The 23,804-nt window shown below is 54.1% G+C and overlaps 1 protein-coding gene across 10 annotated transcripts in view; it reads right to left on the reverse strand.

Annotated features, from left to right (window-relative positions):
• Positions 1–5,768: 5,768 nt before the first annotated feature.
• Positions 5,769–23,804, reverse strand: part of ST3GAL4 (ST3 beta-galactoside alpha-2,3-sialyltransferase 4) — a 32,087-nt gene continuing 14,051 nt past the window's right edge. For 2 of the 10 annotated variants that reach the window (XM_038535683.1, XM_038535685.1), the window contains exons 2-11: positions 14,342–14,417; positions 13,955–14,039; positions 13,479–13,559; positions 12,554–12,651; positions 12,259–12,319; positions 11,645–11,740; positions 11,360–11,549; positions 10,540–10,683; positions 6,730–6,873; positions 5,769–6,441 (exon numbers count right to left, since the gene is read on the reverse strand). In XM_038535683.1, coding sequence (XP_038391611.1) covers positions 6,355–6,441; positions 6,730–6,873; positions 10,540–10,683; positions 11,360–11,549; positions 11,645–11,740; positions 12,259–12,319; positions 12,554–12,651; positions 13,479–13,559; positions 13,955–14,039; positions 14,342–14,357 — 1,002 coding nt within the window. In that variant the 5' untranslated portion in view covers positions 14,358–14,417 and the 3' untranslated portion in view covers positions 5,769–6,354. Of the gene's footprint in view, positions 6,442–6,729; positions 6,874–10,539; positions 10,684–11,359; positions 11,550–11,644; positions 11,741–12,258; positions 12,320–12,553; positions 12,652–13,478; positions 13,560–13,954; positions 14,064–14,341; positions 14,418–18,214; positions 18,353–19,094; positions 19,118–23,804 lie in introns of those variants that run through there. The other 8 variants (XM_038535679.1, XM_038535681.1, XM_038535686.1 and 5 more) reach the window with 7 other exon arrangements.

The following is a 23,804-nucleotide window of genomic DNA, read 5'->3' on the forward strand; positions in this document are numbered from 1 at the left end:
CAGCCTGAGTTGCATCAGCTCCCTGCCCAGGTAGCCTGGGTGCGCTTTATGAGGGCACCAGAAGGAAAAGACCAAGGGGCGTCCTGCCATTAGTGTATGCTCTACTCTAGGAAAGTTTCCCTACAAAATCAACTCTTTATTAAAATTAAAAGTACGAGTAACTTAAATAAAAAACGATCTTAATTTGCATAGAGATTTTTCTAATCTAAAATACCACTTGCTGTGCCTATTTGGAAGAACCGTGTAGACCTAGACTAATGACATCTCAGCTAAATCCTACATTTTACTTCCCTTTTACAAGTCTTTTAGACACCTCTTATCTAAAGTTGTTTTGGGGAGGTGTAACCGTATACCAGCCATTTATTTGCAGCTTAAGCTCAAAATTACCAGCAGTCTTTGAGAATCACTGATAAAGAGCTCTCACTCTCACTGGTTGAGATGAGGTGGTTACTTCTCCTTCGCAGTAAGGATCCAATCATCTTTTCCCCAACCCGTTATGTTCCAGTCTTTCTAACTAGGTCATAAACTGGGGAAAATGAGACAATTTCAAGCCAGTCATCTTTCTAAAAATAAAGGTTTGTTTCCCCGGATGAATACATTTTTGGTGTAAGGAGAGGAGGACCATCCGTTCCATCTCTCTCTAACTGCTCTTCCTCCTGGGTCCCTCTCCCCCTCCTCTCTGACGGCTCGGTCTTGGATATACACTAAAAGCTTTCATTATTATGGGCCCTGTAGGGTTTTTCACTCCTACACAGCCGTCATCTTTGAAAGGCCTTCTGTGAACACACGCCATTCACAAGCTACATCGTTGAACTGTGGTCTACGTCCCCAGTACCACTCTATGTTCCCAGCGTTCCTCTCTGGGACGGTCCACTCAGCCCACCCCCAGGGCTAGGACATCCTCACCCCCCTGGCTTGCTAATCAGGGAGCCCAAGCTATGCAAAGACATCTTTTTCCATTACTTCTTAACCTATGGCCCTTGGAAATATTTTGGAGTGCTGGGAGACCATTCAAATAATGCTCCCTTTTAACTGTCCTCTGTGCCATGCATCTAAAATATTAATGTTCAAAGCCAAGATAAACGAAGTCTCAGGAAACAGGTCTCCTTTGGGAGAATTCGGGTCTTCGTTCATTGGGGGCTTCTGTGAAATCTGTTACCAATAATGCAAAGGGAAAAGTGCTCTTTGGGATAGGAGCTGAATATGGGGATTCATGCCCTTGAAGGTCACCCTCAATTAGACAAAGACATTGTCAGGGGGATTACATTAAAAGATACCACTTCCACCCCCTTCGTAAAGAATTTCAAGGGCCAGAGCCCTGCTGCCTGACCAGTAGGCAGTGTATTCGTGACACTGATGGACAGTGCACTTGGGAGAAATACTGAATGAAGAAGGAATTTTCAGAGAAGAACCTCCTCTCTGGCTTTTTTTCTTTTTTTCTAAGGAGATTTTATTTGTCTATTCGAGAGAGAGGCAGAGACACAGGCAGAGGGAGAAGCAGGCTCCCTGTGAGGACTCGATCCCAGGACCCCAGCATCACGACCTGAGCCAAAGACAGACGCTCAACCGCTGAGCCGCCCAGGGCCCCTCCTCTCTGACTTAATTTAAAAGTTTCTCTAGCTCTCCTGCCATGAGAGGCTACAGCAGTGGAACATAAATCCTCAAGAGAAAAAGAACAGAACTGGAGTGAAATCTCAGACTCTAATTTCTACTTTTGCGAATTTTTTTCCTCAGGAGAGAAACAAGCAAGAGATGATACTCCTTAAGTGTTAACGTTGGTGATGTATGTAAATAGTGTTTTAGGAAGCCTCAGAATAATAGATGGTTCTGGAATAGCTTAGTTCTGTAATTCCAACTTCTATTCCCTTAGGGTGATTTCCACATCTGAGCCTTCTCTCATTCCCTCCGCCCAGCTCCACCCTCCCAGTCTTGCAATATTCTTAAGAGAAACTGTGCCTCTGTTGAGGGGTGGGTGGGCTTTAAACTGTTGGTTCCCCCCAGGAACCTGAAATCAACCCCCAAAAGTTCATTCTTCCCTAAAAACTTTTGTCAAATCCTATGTATTACCCCCTCCCCCCTCCCCCAGACAGAACTGTGGTCTCTCCCACTTGCTCCCAGCTCTCTGTAATCCCTTTTCATGAAGTGGAGCCTTCTGATACAGTCGGGGTCCCCTCACTCTTGCCCAAATCTGACACCTAATGAGATTCAAGTTTCATTTCTCAGGCACGGGATCCCCCAAATCTCTCACGAGCGGTAAACTCACAGCGAAAGGCCTGGCCAGGAAAACAGGCTCTCACTACAGACGCACATATATCCATCCTTAAACTTTTAAGTTGGAAACATTTCCTGGAACCATGTCTGGGTGCAAAACCATGGGAATGCTCAACACTAACACATAGTTTTCCGAACCTATAATTAAGGCATCGAAAGGTCAGAGGGTCTAGAGGAGAGCATCCCGACGCTGAGATTGTCCTTGTCAACCTTAGTTTTAGGAACCTCCTCCTGCATGCCCTCAGAATGGATCATGTTGCCCAAGAAACCACTTTTCTCCAAAAACCCCTCAAGGCATCTGACTTCGATTTAGAAAACCACTGCCAGAGAGCAGTTTGAACTCATCGTTCATTGTTTGATTATGTCAAAGCCTGCGTGTGAGTCATTCCGCCAATGTCTTACCTTCTCGGACTTTGTTTGTGGGTGATTTGAAGACAAAGACTTTTCTGGAACCAGCCATGTTCCCCCCACCCCACCCCATACCTGGGCAAATATTTGGCCCTCCAGATGTGTACCTCCCCTGCTTCCCATGCTTTCCCGTGTTTTCTATTATGCAAGGCAGCTTTCCAATCTAATATTTATATCATCCTTTACAGTCTACACAGTGTTTTCACAACCGTATTCCCATTAGATCTTTAGAACCTCATTGTGAGAGAGGCGTGCACAGTGGCTCTTCTGCGGATGCAGGAGCCGGGGCGAGCCTGGAGCAGGGACGTCCGCGAGCCCAGCGGCCCTGCCAGTGCCCCACGCCTTGGGGCCTCCAAGACAGAGCTGTTTCCAAGCTCAGACTTCTCACAAGCTAGACAGCCTCTGGGGTAAAGCAACTGGATGTACTTCTGTCCTCAGAAAAGTGTAAATAAAAACCCGAAGTGTCCGAAATCAAGGCAACACCATGTGATGTGAATATAGGATATTTATTTAAACGTGCTCCTGAGCTAGGTAAAGGGTCTCGCCCAGCCAGGCGGTCCAGCCGGGCGTCCCTCCCCTCCCCGGGCCGGGCCTCAGTGTCCCCCTCTGTGGAGCAGGGCTGGACCCCCAGAGTCCACACTGGAGGGAGCTCGCCGCCCCCCCCCCCCCCCGCCCCCGCAGCCCGAGTCACTTTTGCACGGGGCTCGGGAAGGCACCGCAGGGGGCGGGGAGGAGGCCCAGCGGGGGCGCTGAGCGACCCCGGGAGGAAGGGCGCGGCCCCTCCGCTCCCCGCCCAGCCCGCCGCGGCCTCCCCCTGCAGCGGTCGCCGCGCCCTGAGCCCTCGGCCGGGAGGCGCTGCGGGCGGCGGGCGGGAGGTCGCGGCCGCCCCCGACCCCGTTCCCAGACGGCCCGCGCCCAGGACGCATGCGCGCCGCAGGCCCCGCCCCCGGCACTGGCCCCGCCCCCGGCCGGTGGGGGCGGGGCGAGCAGGGCGAGCTGGGCGGGGCTGGGGGAGGACCGCGCGTGCGCTCCGGGGAGCGGGCCGGGCTCGGGGAGCGGGCCGGGCTGTGCGCGCGAACTCCGGGGCAGGCGGCGGCCGGGAGCCCGTCGTGGCGTCCAGGCTGCTGGAGCCGCGGTTCCCGGCCCCCCCCCCTCCCGGCGCCCTGGATGAGACCCAGGAACCCATTTGTAAGGCACCCCCTGATTGCTCTGGTGCAAGTGGCCCCTTGGGCGCCCTCGTCTCCGTGAACCGAGGAGGTGGAGCGCAGACCCGCAGAAATGACTGGCGCACGGCCGTGCGGAGTGCAGGGGCCGCGCCCTGCGCAGAGCCCAGATGCGTAGACCGCGCCCTTCCCTGCTTCCCCTCCTGCCTCACTAATCAGCACCAGGCCACTGGGAGGCAGTTCGTTCCTCATGAGCGAGGGTCCCTTCCTCAGGACACCAGAGGGCTCCATCCAGTGGCTCCACATCAAAGCTCCACTCCCGGCTCTGACCTTGTGCCAGCACTGACTCAGTCTGCAACCTGCGTTGGGGTTGCAGCACCCTGGCAAGAGCCGAGCTCACCCAAGGGAACAGCGGCCAGGTTAGGTGCATATGCCCTCCCCTCGTGCGCACTTATCAGTATGCAGTCGGGAGACCTCCTGCCTATGGCATCAGGGGCATAGCCCAGCAAGAATGTGGACTGCTCTCGTGTCTATACCCGTGTGTGCGGAGTTTAGGGAGAGGGTCTGACCCATCCCTGTGTGCTGGATTCTGGCTCAAGCTGAGGCGTGTTCAGTAACAGGCGGTGGCCCCAGTCCAGGACAGCTGGATCATATGTGCTGACAGCCACTTTCAATGGCCTGGATGGGGAAATGGACACTCCCTTGCATACCCTCACGAGAAGCTGCTGGGGAAGCATCACGGATAAGCAGAGCTAAGATCCCTGCACACATTCACACCCTTTGGAGTCAGCAAGTCTCCCCGCAAAGGCTGGGAGACAAGGCTTGCCTCTGTAGAGGAGAGAGGGCTAGGGGCTGCAGGTGCTGGGGCCCTATTGCGGAATCCCCCCTCTCCCCTGAGGGGAGGGCAGCTAGCAAAGTAATGTCACCAGGCTTCTGGGAGAGCAGCAACGCTATTCCCAGGGATGGTCCTCAGGACCGTTCCGTGGCATGAGGTCGGGTGTTCTCAAGGCTGCTCCAACACCCGGTCCAGAAGTGTGTCATCTTCCTCTGCTTCTCCCGCATCTCTGCTCCTCTTTATCTGTCCTGTCCCAGTCTAACTGTCTCAAAACCTCAAGGCTGCAACTCTTTCCGAGAAAGCCAGGAACACAGCTGTGAGTCCCATTCTCTAGGGGGGAGTTCCAGCTCTCGCTCCTGGCTCCAGATGTAAGGGAACAGCTGTGGGGGTGGCAAGATGCCCAGTTGGCAGCTAAACACGGCCTGGGAAGATGGAGAACAAAGCGGGGAGATACAGGCAAATGGCAGGGCGCTCACAACTCTAGAGACCCGGGGAAAATGGCATTTTGTCCCCTGGCCCAGCAACTGGCTGGATAGGCCTTGCCAGATCCCTCAGATGTTGCCCAAGCCCTGCCCATCCCAATCCTGGCAGCCTGGGCCACTGGCAGGACCTTCTGTAAACTCCATTTTATGATTCCCACTTAATCTGAGAAAGGAAACTTGGCTTCCATTGTCTGACTCCACCCCTGTCCTCAAACACACACCTCCCAGCAGGAGGTTTTAGAAAAGAGAGACTGGAGAGGGAAGGAGGAGGAACAGGGAGAGGGGAAGAGAGTGCTGCCATTTCCATCTGACATGCTCCTGCCTCTTTCTACCTCTGCGAGTCAAACAGGATGGAGAGTGCCAGGCTGGGTGTCCAGCAGTCAGCCCGCTCTGACACCACCTGCCTGCCACACGGGGTGACAATGAATGACTTGGCACCAAGCGCTGTACCCAGTCATCATTTCCTGAATGACCATGGCCTCTTCTGGGTCCCACTGGGTCCCAGAGACACTGCCGGTCTTTAACAGGCCTGCCTAGTGCTGGGACAGGGGACCCCCTCGCCCCCTCCATGTCCTCCCCAACCTGAAGGACACAGGGTATCACAACCGCTTCCGTTTTAGGAAAAAATAGTTTAATGTTAGGTTTCAAACCTCTTTTCTACATGAGGTCCCATTCTCCGTGGGACCTCATCCCAATGCTCTTCCCATGCCCGCTGGGAGGTAGCAGCCCCTCTCTGGAGGGCACCCACCCGCTCCAGACGCCCCTGCCCTCCTGGGAGGCCTGCTCTGGCTCTAGGCTCTAGTGGGCCAAGCACTTGTGTGTTTTTATCCACAGTGGGCAGACCACTGTGCTATGCCCCCGTTTCCGGATGCCATGGGACCAGCCCGAGGCACATTCCTACCCTTTTAATTAAATAGCCCATTAAATAAGCTCCCGGGGCTGGTGAGAAGGGGTGCCTCAGCCACACACCCCGCGCCTCGGAAGGCCTCCCGCCACCCGGGGCCTCCACCCTGACTGGATCCGGCCGCCCCAAGAGCAGCCAGGGGCGCGGCCCCATCTCAGGCCCCGCCTGTACCAGGCCCCCTCTCCACACGGGGAGGGGGAATCCAAGCAGGTCACGCCGGCGCCCCCACAGCCGTGGTTGGTCGCTCAGGCGGCAGGGCGGGCAGACTGACGGCTAGAGCTCCTGTCCCCGTCAGAAGAACGTGAGGTTCTTGACTGCTCCGATCTCCAGCATCCGCTTGATGGCCAGGGCCTCCTGGGAGACGTTGTGGCCTGACCCCTGCGGAGACAGCCAAGGAAGCAAAGTGAGGGCCTCTCAGGGACCTCCCCGGCCCTAGAAGGCCTCCCTGCGCCCCCCACAGCCCCCATGTCCCTGTGCTGGCCCTCGGGAGGAAGCCAGGACCTGTGTGGCCAGATCCAGGGGGACTCAGGCCCACGAGTCCAGGGGGCTGGGTTCTGGTTCTGGCCCTCTGAGTGACCCCCTCACGAGCCGCCTCGGGGCCCCACTTTCACTCACCCAGGGTCCCCCACCTCCGTCCCACCCAGCTCGGAAGCGGGGGCCGCTTACCGTCATGGACTTGAGCGTGATCTGTTCATAGTAGTGAATGGTCTGCTTCCTGTTGTGGGCGTCCGGGTAGCCGAAGCCGGCGATGTGCACCAGGTCGCAGAGGTGGAGAGCCAGCGTGATGGCCAGCAGGCCCGTGGTGGGCTTCTGGGGGACAAGGGGTGCGGGAGGTATGAGAGGGAGCCCTGCTCCCTTCACCGCCTTCTAGGCTTGCTCTGCCATAGACTTTCTTTTTCACGGAAACGTTCTTCATCCGTGCTGCCTTGCACAGCGGTCATGAAGCACATGTGGCTACTGGGCTTGCGAGTGGGGCTGGCATGGCTGCACTAGAACTGAATCTTTTCCTTAAAAAAAATGATTTTATTTATTTATTTGAGAGAGAGCGAGAGTGAGCATGAGCTGGGGGAGAGGTGGAGGGAGAGAGAGAAGCAGAGTCCCCACTGAGCAGGGATGCAGGGATGCTCCAATGGATGCTGGAGATTGGAGCAGTCAAGAACCTCACGTTCTAAAAACTAAAAAAAAAAAAAGGAAAGAAAATAAAAGAACTTCACGTTCTTCTGATGGGGGCAGGGGCTCTAGCCATCAGTCTGCCCCACCCCCATGTGGGGCTCGACCCCAGGACCCCAGGATCATGACCTGAGCCGAAGGCAGACGCTTAACGACTGAGCCACCCAGGCGCCCCTGAATCTTTTACTTGATTTAATTTTATACTTAATTAATTTATTATTTTTTAAAAGATTTTATTTATTTATTCATGAGAGTCACAGAGAGAGAGAGAGAGAGAGAGAGAGAAGCAGAGACACAGGCAGAGGGAGAAGCAGGCTCCATGCAGGGAGCCCGACGTGGGACTTGATCCCAGGACTCCAGATCACGACTGAGCCAAAGGCTCAACCACTGAGCCACCCAGGCGACCCTAATTTAATTAATTTAAATTTAAATAGCCACAGGTAGTTCACGGCTATCAGGCTGGATAGGATAGCCCAACACACCTCAAGGAGGGTTTGGGTCTCTAGGCGTGATGATGGCAATCAGTATGACCATGACCGTGGGAATACTCATCATCAGCTATTAGCTTTGAGCACTTCCTATGTGCCTGACACTGTGTTAAACACTTTACTCCCTATAATACATGAGTGCATCCAGTCTTCACAAAAACACTTTGAGGCAGACACTATCATAGGCCCCATTTTACAGATGGGGAAACTGAGGCTTAGGACTCTTTGCTCAGGGAGTGGAAAGGTCCTGCTCTCTGCTTTGGAAAACCTTACCTCTTTCAGAAGAAAACCTGGGGCTCTCGCACGGACTGTGTGCCTCTTTAATGAGGGCGGGCTCTCCCCTTCTGTAAAGTGGGGACAGCAATACTTTTCCCACCCACCTTATGGACTGCTATGGAGGGAGGAGGAGGGGGACTCCTTTCTCCATCCCTACTTTATCCACGGGGACAGGCAACCTGGTACTCTAACCTCACAAATCTTGCCTTTGTCAGCTCCCACAACTGCCTTCCCGATCACTTCAGCTGCCCACTCCCTGGCTCTTGTCAGGTCCCCTCTGAGCTCTCCTGTCATTTCATCTGTCCCTTCCTGCCTGGGCCTTCTCTTTCACCTGCTGCTTTATTATTATTATTATTATTTTGTTCTTTAGATTTTATTTATTTATTCATGAGAGACACACAGAGAGAAGCAGAGACACAGGCAGAGGAAGAAGCAGGCTCCCTGTGGGGAGCTGGATGCGGAACTTGATCTCAGGACCCTGGGGTTACGACCTGAGCCAAAGGCAGATGCTCAACCACTGAGCCACCCAGGCGCCCCTCACCTGTTGCTTTGATCACCACTACGTTACCTTATCTAGTTCACATTTGCCAAACCACATTTCCATGGCCACTGGCCAACTGTGCCTGGTCACAGGCTCCTGAAACATACCAGACTCTCCTCTCCCCCTGTATCCCCTGTGTTCCTTAAGCACATTACCATCCAGCCAGCTGTCTAAGCCGGAAACCTAGAATTGCTATAAATCTCTCCACTTCACCTGTAAAATAAATGATGTAGCAGGAGATCCCGAAGATAACCCCCATGACCCTTGAGTGCACATGGAACCCACAAATCTGAGACGTATTACATTACATTCTATCACTCTACAGGTGCCACTGGCCATAAAATAGATAATCCGGGTGGGCTTGACCTAATTACCTGAGCTTTTGCATCTGGGGCTAGAGATCGGTAATGGAGGAAGTCAGGGGTGTGAAGTGCAAGCAAGATTTATCATGCCTCTGCTGGCTTGAACCACAAGGAACTGAATGCCTTTGACAAGAAAGATCCTGGAAGCACGTCCCCCCTCGCCCCCAATACCCCCAGCCCCCAGCCTCCAGATTAAGAACGCAGCCAAGCCATGCGGGACTTCCGACCTCCAGAACTATGAGTCCATCAATGGGTATTCCTTTAAACCACTCAAGTCTGGTGATCTGTTAAGCAGCAATGGGAAACTACTACGTCAAGTGCATCCCTTCCTCTTCCCCTCCCACCGCCAAAAGCTGGGTTCTGGTTCCTTCTCTTGTCTCCCCACTCCAGCACTTTCCCCTCTGCCTCACATCCCATCAGGGCCATAAAACACCTCCTGGCTGCCCCCTCAACATCACTTGCGCTAGAACTCAGTGCTGGAGAAGCTGGCTGGTCTTGCCAAAGGAAATACCTCTTCCCCAAGTCTCTGCCTGATGGGCCCCATGACCCCTCAAAGACCCAACTCCACGACCACCTCCTCTGGGCCGGGGCGTCCGAGCCAGCCCCACACAGAGGTCGGCCCCTCCTCCCAGATCCTATAGCATCTGGAACAACTCTCCACTAAGGCATTGTACCACTCCGTGTTGCAACGTGTATGTTTATTTTGCTAGATTGAGTGTCCTTAGGGCAAGGTGCCTGTCTTACTCCCCAAGCGTGCAAATCTGTGGCCCTGGACTGAGCAGCCACAAAAGGAGGCATTCAACCTATGAAGCTGAATCACAGTGCATCCTCGGTGAGGAATAAAATTATTGATGCAAAATTTGGCAAACACAATGAGTATCCACTATGTACCAATCTCCACGATAGGCATGTTATATAACTATGTTTTTAAATTCTACAATGGCCTTAAACGTTCAGTACTGACCCTATCCCCACCACATAGATAAGAAAGGCGAGGCTCCAAGTGGCCGATTTGCTCAAGGCCCCAGAGTTAAGCAGGACAGCCGAGACCTATCTATGTTTACTGGTCACCTCTGACAACTATCCCATACGGCCTCTCTGGGGGCCCCTGAGACATGTGTGGCTGTCCTTGGGAAGGTGCAAAAACCAGAACTTGCAAAACTGTACCACAACTCCCCAAAACGGACACATCGCACCAAACCAGGACACACAAGACACACTGAGCTCAACTCATCCTGACCAATCTGTTCCAAGATAAGATCACAGACACAGTGACCTAAGAGCAACTGCACAGACTCCAGTAGCTCTAAAGTCAAGGCCATAGACTGTCCCAGCAACTCCCTGGTTTATAAATCCTGACCAGACCTGCCAAAGCCTCTAACCCTAAGCCTTATAAAGACATCCCTACCACCTCCCTGCTGGGCAGAGGCCCAGTGGGTCTCAAAAGCGCGCACCCCCTCTTCCTGCAGCCAGGGAAACTGAACACAGGGAAGGTGAGGCCAGGAAGCAGTCCCAGGTGCTGTTCAAATGCAAACGGATGTCTTTTTCATTACTTCCCTCTCCTGGGGTCCTCCAGGGCTTCCCAAGCCTCTAGAAACTTCCCACCCAGCCCTCAGGCTTCCCTGCCCATCACCTGCACCTGCTTAATCTTGCGTGGCTGTTTCATTGGCAGGTTCAGCAGTTTGTCAGCTGCAATCTCCATAAAGAAAGGGTTGAGAATCCGAACCTGCCTGGGGTTGACGTCCCAGATGAGGGGAGGCTGCTTCCAGAAGCCCTTTCGTACCTGTGGGGCACAGGATTTGGAAGGGAGACATGAGGGTGTGCGCAGGCCTGTTTCTCAAGTCCAGCCTGGTGGGGTCCCCGCATCAGCAGAGGCCCTCAGGAATGTGGGGGTGAGAGGGGAGGGAGGTGGGGGCCAGCCACGCAGAGGGGAAAGGCCACCAGAGGAGAGGAGCAGGGAGAGAGAGGTTTGAGGGCCCTGCTCAGGGGGAGGCCAGGTGACACGGCATGTGGTCCCTTCCCAAAGATATCGGGACAGGTGGAAGGGGCGTGCTTACGTTTGGCAAAATGCTAGATGGGACCAGTCAGGATTTGACTGGTTGAAAAACAAGAGTGGATACCACCTAGAAGGACAGACTCCTACCCCACGCCCGCCTGCAGAGGACTCCTGACCAGCGCTCTGCTCAGGGGTTTCTCCCCGGCAAACCTGTATCCTGGCAGTTTCCCTGTCCCAGCAGCCTCACGCTTGGGGTGCCACCTGCCTCCTGGAGCCTCTGAGGCCCTGGCTGCTGCGGTGGCTTCTCAGAAGCCCCGCAGGACACGGAGTTGACACCTTCCCCACGTGGGCTCTTTGGAATCATGGGGCGGACGTTGTGGAGCATGAGGCCCTGAGACAGGCGGTGGCCCACCGCTGAGCCTTGACCCCTCGCCAACCTCTTGGCACTCAGGATGCCACTTACCCTCTTCTTATCACTCAGGATGGTCTCAATCCAGTGGAAGTCCATTGCCTTGAAGGCCACCAGGACGAGAAGTGTGTCTGGGTTGTTCTCCACTTTGGGGTTGAAGTGGGCTGACTCCGGGTAGAAGAGACGCATGGTGGTCTTCGAGCCCACGTCACCCTCGTAGCCAGCCACGGGGGCGTTGTTCAGTCTGGGAGGCGGGGAGGGGATGCCCGTCACCCAGAGACCCACGGGCCCGTCGACAGTCACCCCCCAACGGAAGGGACGAGGGCCAGGCCTACAGACCTGATGACCACGTCGTACTTGTTGATGGCATCTCCCAGCGAGCTGTTGCGCAGCCGATGCCCATTGCCCACCACCACGCAGCGGCGACACTTGAGACTGCCGTGGGAAGAGGGTGATCAGCCCCAGGCGTGAGCCCTGCTCCAGCTGCACTGAACTCCCGCCCTGGGTCTGCCTGGGGCCCGGCTCAGGACTCCTTCCCTGGCCGCCTCGCCCCTGATCCCCATGGACCAGCATCTCCAGGCAGTCCTGCTTACGGTCCTGCTGACTCCGCAGCCCTGGGCTTTGATGGGAGAGAAGACTGAGCAGAGCACGGCAGACAGAGGAGGGGAGGAGGGAGATCCCCATTTCCCAGCACCCCCCAACCCAGCCTGCTGCCAGGCCTGCCTGTTGCCACGGCGAGACCCCGCCTGCTACGGCACCCGGATGTCCGGGCTCAGTTGCCGGGGACACTGGTGTCCCTGCCTCTCTGGAGACAGGCAGGCTAGGAAGATGGGTCAAATTGGCCACAGGGGACCAGAGGCAGGAGGGCCCGCTGGGAGGCGCTAGCCCATGACTGTCGCACGGGGGCAGGAAAGAGGAGGTGCTCAGACTCTGTGCAGGGAGTGTGTCCTCACCTCTGGATGCTCTCTGGAATGGAGTAGCTGGTGATGGCTAGAACCCGGAGGAGCAGGTCTTCTGCAAAAAGACACACAGGGGAGGGGCCCATGACAACCAGCGAGCTTGCCAAAGGCTGCCAACTCTCCCTCCACTGCTCCTCCGGGCCCCTGCTGCCCCCTCGCCCCGCCACCCCTCGCCCCACCCCAGCATCAGCCCAGCTCTGAACGTGGGCCCGGGGACTGCAGGCAGCAAAGAACAAGCAGCAGCGTGGCCGAGGGGAGCCCACCGCCCCCACGAACCCGCACGGCTTACCGCTCCCCTTGGTCCCATAGGGCAGCTCGTAGGCAGACGGTGTCTTGACCCAGAAATAATCCTTCATCTGCAGGAAGATGGGCTGATCTCGGGAGTAGCTGCACAGAGGTGAAAGTAGGGTGGGGATGAGAAAGGGATTAATCTTTTGTTTTTTTAAAAAGATTTTATTTATTCATGAGAGACAGAGAGAGAGAGGCAGAGACACAGGCGGAGGGAGAGGCAGGCTCCCTGCAGCGAGTCCGACGCGGGACTTGATCTCAGGACCCTGGGGTTATGACCTGAGCCAAAGACAGGTGCTCAACCACTGAGCCACCCGGGTGCCCCGAAAGGAACTGATCTTGAGGAAGCCAGAATCAGGGGCAGGTCAGGCCTCTGACTAAGGTTATATATATTATACATAACACACATAATATAATGTATTACATGTTATATATACAATGTGTAAATAATGTATAAGATATAATATTTGGGGGATCCCTGGGTGGCGCAGCGGTTTGGCGCCTGCCTTTGGCCCAGGGCGTGATCCTGGAGACCCGGGATCGAATCCCACGTCAGGCTCCCGGTGCATGGAGCCTGCTTCTCCCTCTGCCTATGTCTCTGCCTCTCTCTCTCTCTCTCTCTCTCTATGTGACTATCATAAATAAATAAAATTAAAAAAAAAATTTAAAAAAAAAGATATAATATTTGGGGCCCCTGCAACCTCCAACTCCATATATAATTTATATTTACACATTATATAATATTGTATATAATGGTTATATTATAATACAGATATAGAGATTCAGAGGCCTCTCCTCCCCTCACGGGCTCACCTCCCCATGCCCACTGGCACGTTCCCCTCCATCTAGCCAGCACCGGGGCCCCCACCCTGGGGCACCATCCACCTCACCCCGTGCCCCGCCCCACCTCACCCTCAAGTACTCACTTGCCAAAGAGCTTAGAGGCCTTTCTCTCTGCCTCACCCTGGAAGCACGGTTCCTTCTTCTCTGGGATGGGAAAATAAAAACTAGAGACAGAAAAGGAGAGGAGAGAGGAGCTTCGGTCAGACCTCTCAGGCCCAGGGGCCAGCGGCCCAGGCCACCTCCACCTACCCCACGTCAGTGGTCCCACGGTCCCAGGGAGTGATGTGCTGGATAGAATCATCTCAACCCAAGTTCTCTCTGACACCAACTCTTTTCTCCTGAGCTCCCTGGGTGAGGGCCCTGGGGACTCATCCCAGACCCTGGCCCCCAACCCACTATCTACCCTCCTGGAAGGATTTCATGCTAGCAGCTGAAGGGAGGGGTCATGCCCTGGCCCTCTGAACCCTCCGGGCCCCACTAGGTCCGCCACCCCATGACACTCCGTGCCTGAGCCCATTCCTGAGAAGAACCAGTGGAAGGACATGGAAGCTGGACTCACAGCTCAATGTACCTGTCTTCTCGGGAGATGGAATACCACACCATGACGACCAGGACCAGAGCCAACATGGCCAGGAGCTTCCAGCCTGCAGGGCGCATGCACAGAGGAGCTAGAGGCAGAGACAGGCAGGTACAGCCCCAGTCCACCTACCCTGTTTTGGGGCCCTGCAACCTCCAACTCAAGCAGCCCCGGTCCCCGGCCCTCACCTGGCCATAGTTTTCCAGCACGGGGCTTGGGCCTGGGTTTCTACTGTCCTTCAAGATGAAGAGGGGGCCCCATGGCTATCTGTCTGTCCCTCTACAACCCGCAGGGGGTCCCAGGATGGTGCTGAAGACTGCTCCTGGGGGCCCAGCCTTCAGGGTGGGGGAGCCCTTGGACGACACTCACGGGACTTGCTGATCATGTTTCTCAGAGGGTAGCAGGGTTCCTGGGGAGAGCTGTCATCCCGGCTGCCTCGGGCCACCTAGGAGGGAGGAATGGTAGGTGTGTGGGCAGCTCTGCAAACCTCCTACCTGGAAACTAGAGCAGGACACCCGCACAGCCGGCCTTCCCTTCTCCAGAAAGCACAGAGCTGCTTCCTGAGTGGCCATCCGGACAGCGGACATCCCGCTAACCCTTCAAAGGCAGCATCAAGTGTCCAGGAGGGGCCTAAGCCACAGAACGGGACCCCAGGTCCCACTCCTCAAAGATGAGGCCCCAAGGCCGGCCAGGCTACCCCAGCTTCCCTGGTGTGCTTTCTCTGTCCCCTTCCTCACCTGGACCTGGGAAGGGCCAGCTCCAGGAGGCGGATGGGAACCTGACCCACCTTTTACATGGAAGTGACCTGTACAAGGGTTGTGATCTGTATCTTATGCAGCTGAGGTTTACCCATTCTCTGGCATCCAAACCATTCCCTTGGTTCTGGCTCCCACTCACCCCTCCATCCTCAGTCTCTCACTACTCCAGCCAAACAGATCCACTCAGCTCAGGCACTGGGGTGAGGGTGGGCCGTGGGACGGTCCTCTGGCCCTTGCACACCCTGACTAAATGCAGCGTCCAAGCCCTCATCATCCCAGTGCTGGGGGGTGGGGGGTGGGGGGTGGGGGGAGCTCCGAGAAGCCAAGAGTGTGAATGGGAGTGCGGGGAGGGGGATGTCTGGTTGGTCACAGGAGATGGAGCCGCTCTGGGGCAGGGCCAAAGCCGGCAGGGCAAGGACGGGGCTTTGCAAGGGGGGCAGCTGCTCCATGCACAGGAGCAAAGAGGCCCCTACGCACAGACTCAGCCAGGGCCACGCTGCAGTCACCGGGAAGCAATGTCGGCAGCTGGCAGGGCCACGTGAGGAGTGCCATTTGGTCCTCGCCCAGTATCCCCCAGTCCCCTGGATCTGAGGAACTAGCCCGGGCCGCCTACTGAAACCAGCGACTGCAGGGCCCTTCCCAGGACGGCTAAATCGGCCAGGGCGGGACAGGGACAGGCACTGTCACCAGCCGCCCGGCGATTCCTGCGATTCACTTGGAGAGGTGGGGAAGCTCTAGTGCTCCTGCTCTCCAGGGCGACCTGGAAAACCTCAAATTATTTCTGCAGGCCAGGAGACAGCATCAGGATGAGGGCTGGTTTTTGTTACAAGCCATAAATCAATTATCCTGACCGTTGTCCTATTAGGGAGTCCATGTCCTGCCCTCAGGCTCTGCTCTGAGTCCCCAAACACCAAAGAATGAGTCTTGGAGGGGGCGGGACGAGGAGTGGGGGCCAGAGCCAGCCGCCCTCAGGAGGGTCAGGAGCACCCATCCCCAAGCCCCAGGAGGGATGGAGGGTGACCCTGTCCAGTAGAGTTCTGGATTTGTACTTAGAAGACGCCAACGCAAGTCAGGGTTCTAGTAACTTCCCTGACCGCTCTTCCCCAAGTGGCTCGCCTGCCTTCTTCGGTACCTACCTTACCTACAGCCACTGCCAAGTGGTTCCTTACCCTGGCACGGGCCAAAGCACTTCCCATCTGCAATGAGCTTACTCACTGGCTTGCTTTCTCTCCGCCTTCCCCACTGGAATTGGAGCCCTGTGAGGGTGGCGGTGAAGTGGGTCTTGCTCTGGTAGCCAGCACCCTGCTAGCCAGCACCCTGCCCGGCCTTAGCCCTTGCTCAGGAAGTACTGACTGCACGTTGGGTTGCCTCGGGGGAGTCACTTCTCCCTCTCTGACCCTCAATTTATCTGGTTGTAAAACTGGGAAGTTAGCCTAAGAGGCATCTGCAGCCCCAAGTATATTTATCAGATCAGCACCAAGGGCATCACTAGCCACCTTATTAGAAACGCATAATCTCGGGGTGCCTGGGGGGCTCAGGGGTTGAGCATCTGCCTTCAGCTCAAGGTGTGATCCCGGGGTCCTGGGATCGAGTCCCACATCGGGCTCCCCTCACAGGGAGCCTGCTTCTCCCTCTGCCTCTCTCTGTATCTCTCATGAATAAATAAATAAAAATCTTAAAAAAAAAAAAAAAAGGAAATGCATAATCTCAGGGCGCCTGAATGGCTTTGTCAGTTGAGTGTCTGACTCCAGATTTCTGCTCAGGTCATGATCTCAGGGTCATGAGATGTTGGCTCCGCAGTCAGCGGGGAGTCTGCTGGAGAGCGTCTCCCTCTGCCCCTCCCCTCGCTTGTGCACGCTCACTCTCTCTCAAATAAATAAATAAAATCTTAAAAGAAAAAAAAAGATTTATTTATCCATTTGAGAGAGAGAGAGAGCATGCACAAGCAAGGGAAGGGGCAGAGGGAGAAGGGGTTCGATCCCAGGACTCTGGGATCACAATCAGGATCGTGAACCAACTGAGCCACCCAGGCACCCCTCAAATGGATAAATAAATCTTAAAATTAAGAGAGAGAGAGGGTGGCCAGGATGGCTCAGCGGTTTAGCGCCGCCTTCAGCCCAGGGTGTGATCCTGGAGACCTGGGATCGAGTCCCACATCAGGCTCCCTACATGGTGCCTGCTTCTCCTTCTGCCTGTGTCTCTGCCTCCTCTGTGTGTGTGTGTGTGTGTGTGTGTGTGTGTGTGTGTGTATCTCATTAATAAATAAATAAAATATTAAAAAAAAGACACACACGTGCGCGCATTATTTCAGGTCCCTCCAGACCTACAAAATTGGGATCTACATTTGAATAGGATCGCCTGATGAATGAAACACTGGTTCAAGTGGATGTTTTTGACCTTGACAGAACAGGAGACTCACCTGGGGTGCTAAAACATTTAAAAAATAACAAATAATCAAGAGCATCTGAGTCGCACACCTAGGAATTCTGACCTGAAGTGATCGGCCCAGCCCTGGAGTTTGTTCGAGCACCTCAGGTGATTCTAACCTGCAGCCTGGGTTCAGAATCTCTGAGGAGGATGACAATGCAGATGTCTGGATGATGGCCAGAGCAGGGTGCTCACACTCTGATGTGTGCATTCTGACTCAGTGGGTGTGGGTGGATGTGAATTCTTACCAACTCCCAGGTGGTGCCCCTGCTGCTAGGCTTGGACCGCATTATTGTGTTGCAAAGCTCCACACCAGGATCCTTCCAGCCCTAACATCTGCTGACTTTATGAGCCACACCCTCTCCTACCCTCCACTCTTTCTCAGTCTTCGGGACCAGGATTTCCTTCATTTCGTGGCAGTTCCCTTAGTACCAGCAGGGTCACAACACTGGTGCCTTTCAAAATACATAGATGCCTAGGGTCCCTTCTCCAAGATTTTTACTTAATTGGTTCAAGGCAGGACCCAGGCATTCCTAAGTGAAAACCAAACCCGAAACCACCACCCCTACCTCCCTTCCACAAGGCCAGGGTGGAAAACGCCACGTAGAGCCAGCTCCAGGGTAACTGAAAGACACACGCTCGGCCACCCTCCAGGCCTCACCTGGGCGCAGGAGACCCTTGGCGGTGGGAGGTGAACACAGCTCACCAGTCCAGATCCCGAGCAACAAGGCAAGGAGCCCTCTCTGCCCTCTTCCCCAGAAAGCCTGCACTGGCGGGTCTCTGTTCCCAAACTGTGCTGGTTTGTGGGAAGCAGACTGCCTGGGCTTAGCGCCTGCTCCGAGACACCCGGGCGGGGATTACATCAGCCTGCCCCCCTCCCCTGGCTGGGCCCGGCCAAGACCATAGCTCAGCAGCTGCTGACATTCTCGGGGCACGGGCTTCTTGGGTGGCTGCTCCCTGGGGCCCACCGACAGCCTTCTCCCAGCAGCTGGCCGTCCCACATCACTGACCGGGCCTCCGGGTGCAAAAGGGCGCGAGAAAAGTCACCGGACAGTACCTGGCTAGACAGCAGGGATCGGATCCACTCACGTCCTGCAAGCAGCAGCCCCAGCCTGCCACCAGCCGCCGGGGAGACCAGCTCCCCCAACACACCAGGCAAGGCTGACCCCAGGGCAGGAAGCCTGCCAAACACCAGTGTCCCTTGCTGAAGTGAGCCTGCGAGCACCACCCCAGACCTCGCCGAAGGGCAGCCCGGGGGCACGGAGTGAAGAACCAGGGCCCACCGTGCCTCATGCTGCGTGGACACTCATCCATGCTTCACGCTGCATAGACACAGCAGGTACCTGCTGAAGCACAAGGAACAGAATGCCTGTCCCCCGGAGGCCACGGCGTGATGCCAGGTTCTCTGCGCCCTGGGGCCCATCACAGGGTTATGGTTGAACGTCTCTGAGAAGGGGTCTGGGAAGACCAATGAGGGGGGAGCATAGGCCCCGTTCTGATTGGTTCAGAGACCCCGAACAAGTCGTGTCATCGAGGTCACCGTCCCTCAGTTCTGTAGGGAGACACTGGAGATGCCTGCCTGCCGCCTCGGGCTCGGCTGCCCCTCTTGCTCCCCGCAACCCCTCTGCCCGGGCACCGAGGTCTGCTGCTCAGATCAGTGATCCCCCTTTGCCCGGTTTCTTCCCACTCTCTCTCCTTCACTCCTCTCCAACAAAGGTACTTAAATCTCCGGCCTCCTCAAAGGAAACAAGGCCCCTCTCGGCCTCTACGGCCTCCCCCAGCCACCCCTGCATCTCCACCCTTCCCGCCAGTGGTCAGACTTCTGCATCCGGGCGATGCCCACTTGCTCCTCCCCGCCGCCCCCGCCACCCCGGTTCTCAACCTCAGTTTTAGGCAGAAATGCCTCCTCCTGCGGAAGACATCAGGGGCCTCCTCACCTTCAAACCTGCAGAAGGTCTCTTTTCACTCTTCCAACTCTGAAGCCTGATACTGTCGGCGGATGCCCACTTCTTGGCTTCTGGGTCAGGACTCTGCCCTGCTTCCCTCCTACCTCTCGACAATCCCTCCTCACTTGCTCTAAGTGCTGTCAGTCACCGGAGATCTGTCCTTGAACCCCTGCTCTCCCTGGCCAGGGTTCATTCATTTTCAGAGGTCTGTCCATCACTCCCACCCTGATGATTCATACCTTTGGATTCCTCCCCAGAGTCCATCCTAGTTATTTCCTGTTACCTGCTGCAGTCCCTACCTGGATGATCATTAACTTCAAATTTAACAAGTCCCCATTTCCCCTCTCCTGGGCCCCACATTATCAGAAACTCAGTCTTCCAACATCTGTCTTCCCTCATGCCCTCCCTACTAAACAGTTACTAAATATGACCTATTCTATCCTATTTCCTCATTCCAACCAGTGCTCACTGAGCTCCTATTGAATGCTCGGCATTGTGGGAGGCACTGGGGATGTAAGGCTTTAGAAAATTCAGCTGACGGGTGCCTGGCGTGCTCATTTGGAGGAGCAAATAACTCTTGATCTCAAGGTTGTTAGTCTGAGCCCCATGCTAGGTGTAGCTGTTTTTTAAAAAATAATAAAATAAAATAAAATAAAATAAAATAAAATAAAACCCAGACATAGCACGAAGACCACATGGTCAAGAGCCTCAGAAACACTTTAGAATATAGTCCTCCATCTCCTCTTCTTGAGACACCCCAAGTCTAGATCCCATCCCAATTTACCTGCTTCTTAATTGGTCTCTTTGTCAAAAGTCTTTACTCATTTAACCCCCTTCTTTGGAACTGCCAACATGGAAGTCTTCTAAAAAATAATTTGGATCAAACCACCCTCCTGCCTCAATTGCTCTCCATCCCTTAAACGACAAGCCAAAGCTCCTTAGCAGCAATCGAGACCCTTCACCCTTGGGCCACATGCACTGGAGATGCACCTCCTACCCTCTTCCCAAGCACGGCACGAGAGCTGCCTTTCCCCCTCCTCTCTTCCCACCTCTGCAGCAAGATTTATGTCCTAAGCCCCCGCAACCCATTCACAAGAACCACCTCAATCCAGCATCAGCTCAAAGGGCTCCTCCTCTATGAAGTCTTTTCAGACATTTCTAAGCAACCGAATGTTTGTCTTCCCACAAAATATCATTTATAACTTGCTTCTGGCACTTAACAGGTAATATCATTTCAGATGATGTAATTACTACTTTTCATGTCTTGCCCACTATCTTCTAACCTCTGAAATTGGAGGCTTGTTTATACCAAGAGTCTATCAGAGTACCTGGATTACACAAGATGCTTTATCACATAATATAATTTTATATTATATTATTATGTGTTTTGTATCTTGTCCCTGAGACTATGACCTCTGTGGTCTGGGAGACGTCTTTATATTTTCAGACTCTATTATAGAGTTCGGAAGGTAGCCGATGTTTTGTAAACATCCAACACACAAGCAGTAAAACGAGATTAAACACATATTACATCCCTTATTAATTACTAAAATGTACAGTGCACTGACCATGTGGGATACCAGGAGGGTCCCCACCCCATGGCCACTGCTTTAGGGACCAGATAAGTCACTGTGGTGAGGGGTTGTCCATGCACCACGGGATGTTAGCAGCATCTTTGACCTCTACCACTAGATGCCAGTAGGAATCCCAGTCCCCAGTTGTGACAACCAAATTGTCTCTAGACATTACCAAATGCCCGAGAACTGCTCTGCTAGACACTTTTAAGGACTGTCCAAGTATGATCTCAACCCTACGAGTTAAACACAATCACGACCTCCGACGTACAGGCGGGGACCCAGTGTGCGAGAAGGGTCAGCAATTTGCCCAGGGGTGTAGAGCTAGTGAGGACGAGGACTGGGACCCGGGCTGCTTAGCTCCAGAGCCCCTGGAGCCCTCTGGCTGACCCCCACCCCCTACTGCCTCAACAGCCTCCTGTGAAGGACTGGCTCCCTAGACTCCAAGATCGCTGGAACTGTCCACCTGCTGCCCTTAGTCGGAGCAAGCGAAGGAAGTCAGCCCTTTATCAGATCAAAGTCCCTCGAATGCTTACAACAGCTACAAGCAGCCTCCGTGCTCCTTCTCAGGCAGCTTCCTCATGAGACACAGTCTCTATCCGCAGCTACAGCCTGGGGCTCCTCTGGAAGCTCTCCAGCATGCTTCCAATGCATGCAACTGTATCCACAGGATTAGTACTGCCCTCCATCTGGACACCAGACCTCCATGAATGCTGGCTAAGGCTGTGCTCACTTTCCTGCCATCGCATCACACCCCTGGCACGGAACTAAAATCCTTCAGCTAGTAAGTCCAGGCCTCCCGGGCCCTGAACTCGTGTGACTACCCTTTTGAACCTAAAAGCAGGACTGTACTACACCTGCTTACACACATTTCCCCTTAGGAATCTAGGGTCAAGGTGGGTGAATCTCCGTGGTGGCAGCTAGTCCACAGCGTTTCCTCCCAGCTCAGAGTCCTCTGCGCATTTTCCAGAGGGGTTTCGAGCTGGACTGTGAAGTTAATGTGACTAATACAATCACTAGGTAAGGCAAGATGATGACACAGGCCACTGGGGGTATGTAGGGCTATAACCTACTTCAATCAATCGCTCTTGGGTGCAGATGGCCAACTAATTGCAATTCTCCAGAGCAGGTCAGTCACCTACATCATCAAAAACCCTCCCTGGGCTCCTTGGACAGGACAGAGACAGGGCCTTGGCATCTCTTCATTGATCTCTTTATTCACCTTCACTACCTGCCATCAAAAATTCCCTACACACCCAACATTTCTGATCGCCCTCCCCTTTTTGTTCCCTGCTCTATCACCAATGTCTAGAATAGTTCCTGGCACACAGTAGGCTCTCAATACAAATCCACCAAGTTAATAAAATGGATCTATTCAACAGGGACGTCACTGGAGCAAGAGAGGAAGAGGCAGCAACAATGAGTCCTCTACTCGCTCCATCCCCTTTGGCCCGACCCCTGGCTAGACACACAGCCGACCCCTGGCTAGACAAAGCCGGCAGACTTTGCCTTCTCCCTATCAGTGCACGGCACACCCAGTGGGGAGTGAGGTCTGCCTTGGGCTCAGCTCACGTGAGACAGCAGAGGGCTGAGTAATTGGCCAACTGCCTCCAGGCCCATGAGTGGGCAGATGGGACCATGTGTCTGGCCATCCAGGCTTGGAGGAAGAGGGGCTTGATAGGCTTCCCACTGAAGCACAGAACGTTCTCTGTTCCCTACCCTTGGGGTCCACAAGCTGCCCCCGCACCCAGCAGACACCCCGATCGGCCCAGCACTGCAGCCTCCTGTACAGAAACACTGTATCATCCACTTTATCAGCTGCCAGTCACAAGACACCAGAGCAAACCACTTGAAAATCATATTTCTGGTGTCTGCCCGGGTAGGGTAGACGCTTGGAATTCCATTCTCTGGGGAAGAAGGCTGAAGCTGTGTGACAGAGTCGAGAATCAACAGTACAGACTAATAGCTGGGATAGGAAAAGGAAAAATCTGCTGTGGCTGTGGATCTGCTCCAGGTTCCCAGGCAGGGGGCTCTGGGGCAGGTTTCCTTCCTCAGACATCCCACCCAGGAGTCGACGAATTTGGCCCCAAGAGGCCAAAGCTAAAGGCACTATTGGAGTTGGGGCTTGAACTCAGGTCACCACCAATACGGCCTCCAGATGCCTCTTCTGAAAATAGTGGGCACCACCAGCCCTGCCCCGTCGCCCTGGCGGTGCCAGCCACACGTGGCTATGGAGTACTTGCCGTGCGTGTGGCTGGTCCACACTGAGGTTTCTTGTAGGTGGAAAATGTACACCGGATTTTCTTTCTATTTTTTTTTTATACACCAGATTTTCAAAGACTTGGTACCAAAAAAAAAGTGAACCATTACATCTAGAATTATTTATATAGGGCAGCCCAGGTGGCTCACAGTTTAGCGCCACCTTCAGCCAGGGGTGTGATCCTAGAGATCCGGGATCGAGTCCCACATCGGGCTCCCTGCGTGGAGCCTGCTTCTCCCTCTGCCTGTGTTTCTGCCTCTCTCTCTCTGTCTCTCATGAATAAATAAATAAATAATCTTAAAAAAAAAAGAAGTATTTATATGAATCACGCACTGAAATAATATTTTGGCCATACAGGCTTAAAATAAATATGTATTAAAATAAATAAAATTAGGGGATCCCTGGGTGGCTCAGCAGTTTCGCGCCTGCCTTTGGCCCAGGGCGTGATCCTAGAGTCCCGGGATCGAGTCCCACATCAGGCTCCCGGCATGGAGCCTGTTTCTCCCTCTGCCTGTGTCTCTGTGCCTCTCTCTCTCTCTCTCTTTATGTCTATAATAAATAAATAAATAAATAAATAAATAAATAAATAAATAAATATCTAAAAAAAATAAAAGTAAATAATTAAAATAATTAAAATGTATTTCATCTCTTTTTTTATCTTTTTTTTTTTTACTTTTTACTTTTTAAAAAATGTGGTTAATTTAACATCTTTTAAAATGTTATTTAAGGGCAGCCTGGGTGGCTCAGCAGTTTCGCACCATCTTCAGCCCAGGGAGTGATCCTGGAGACCCGGGTTCGAGTCCCACATTGGGCTCCCTGCAAGTAATTTCGTGTGCCCAATGTGGGGCTTTAACTCATAACCCCGAG

Source organism: Canis lupus, chromosome 5, assembly GCF_011100685.1.
Source record: "Canis lupus familiaris isolate Mischka breed German Shepherd chromosome 5, alternate assembly UU_Cfam_GSD_1.0, whole genome shotgun sequence".
Lineage (NCBI taxonomy): Eukaryota > Metazoa > Chordata > Mammalia > Carnivora > Canidae > Canis > Canis lupus.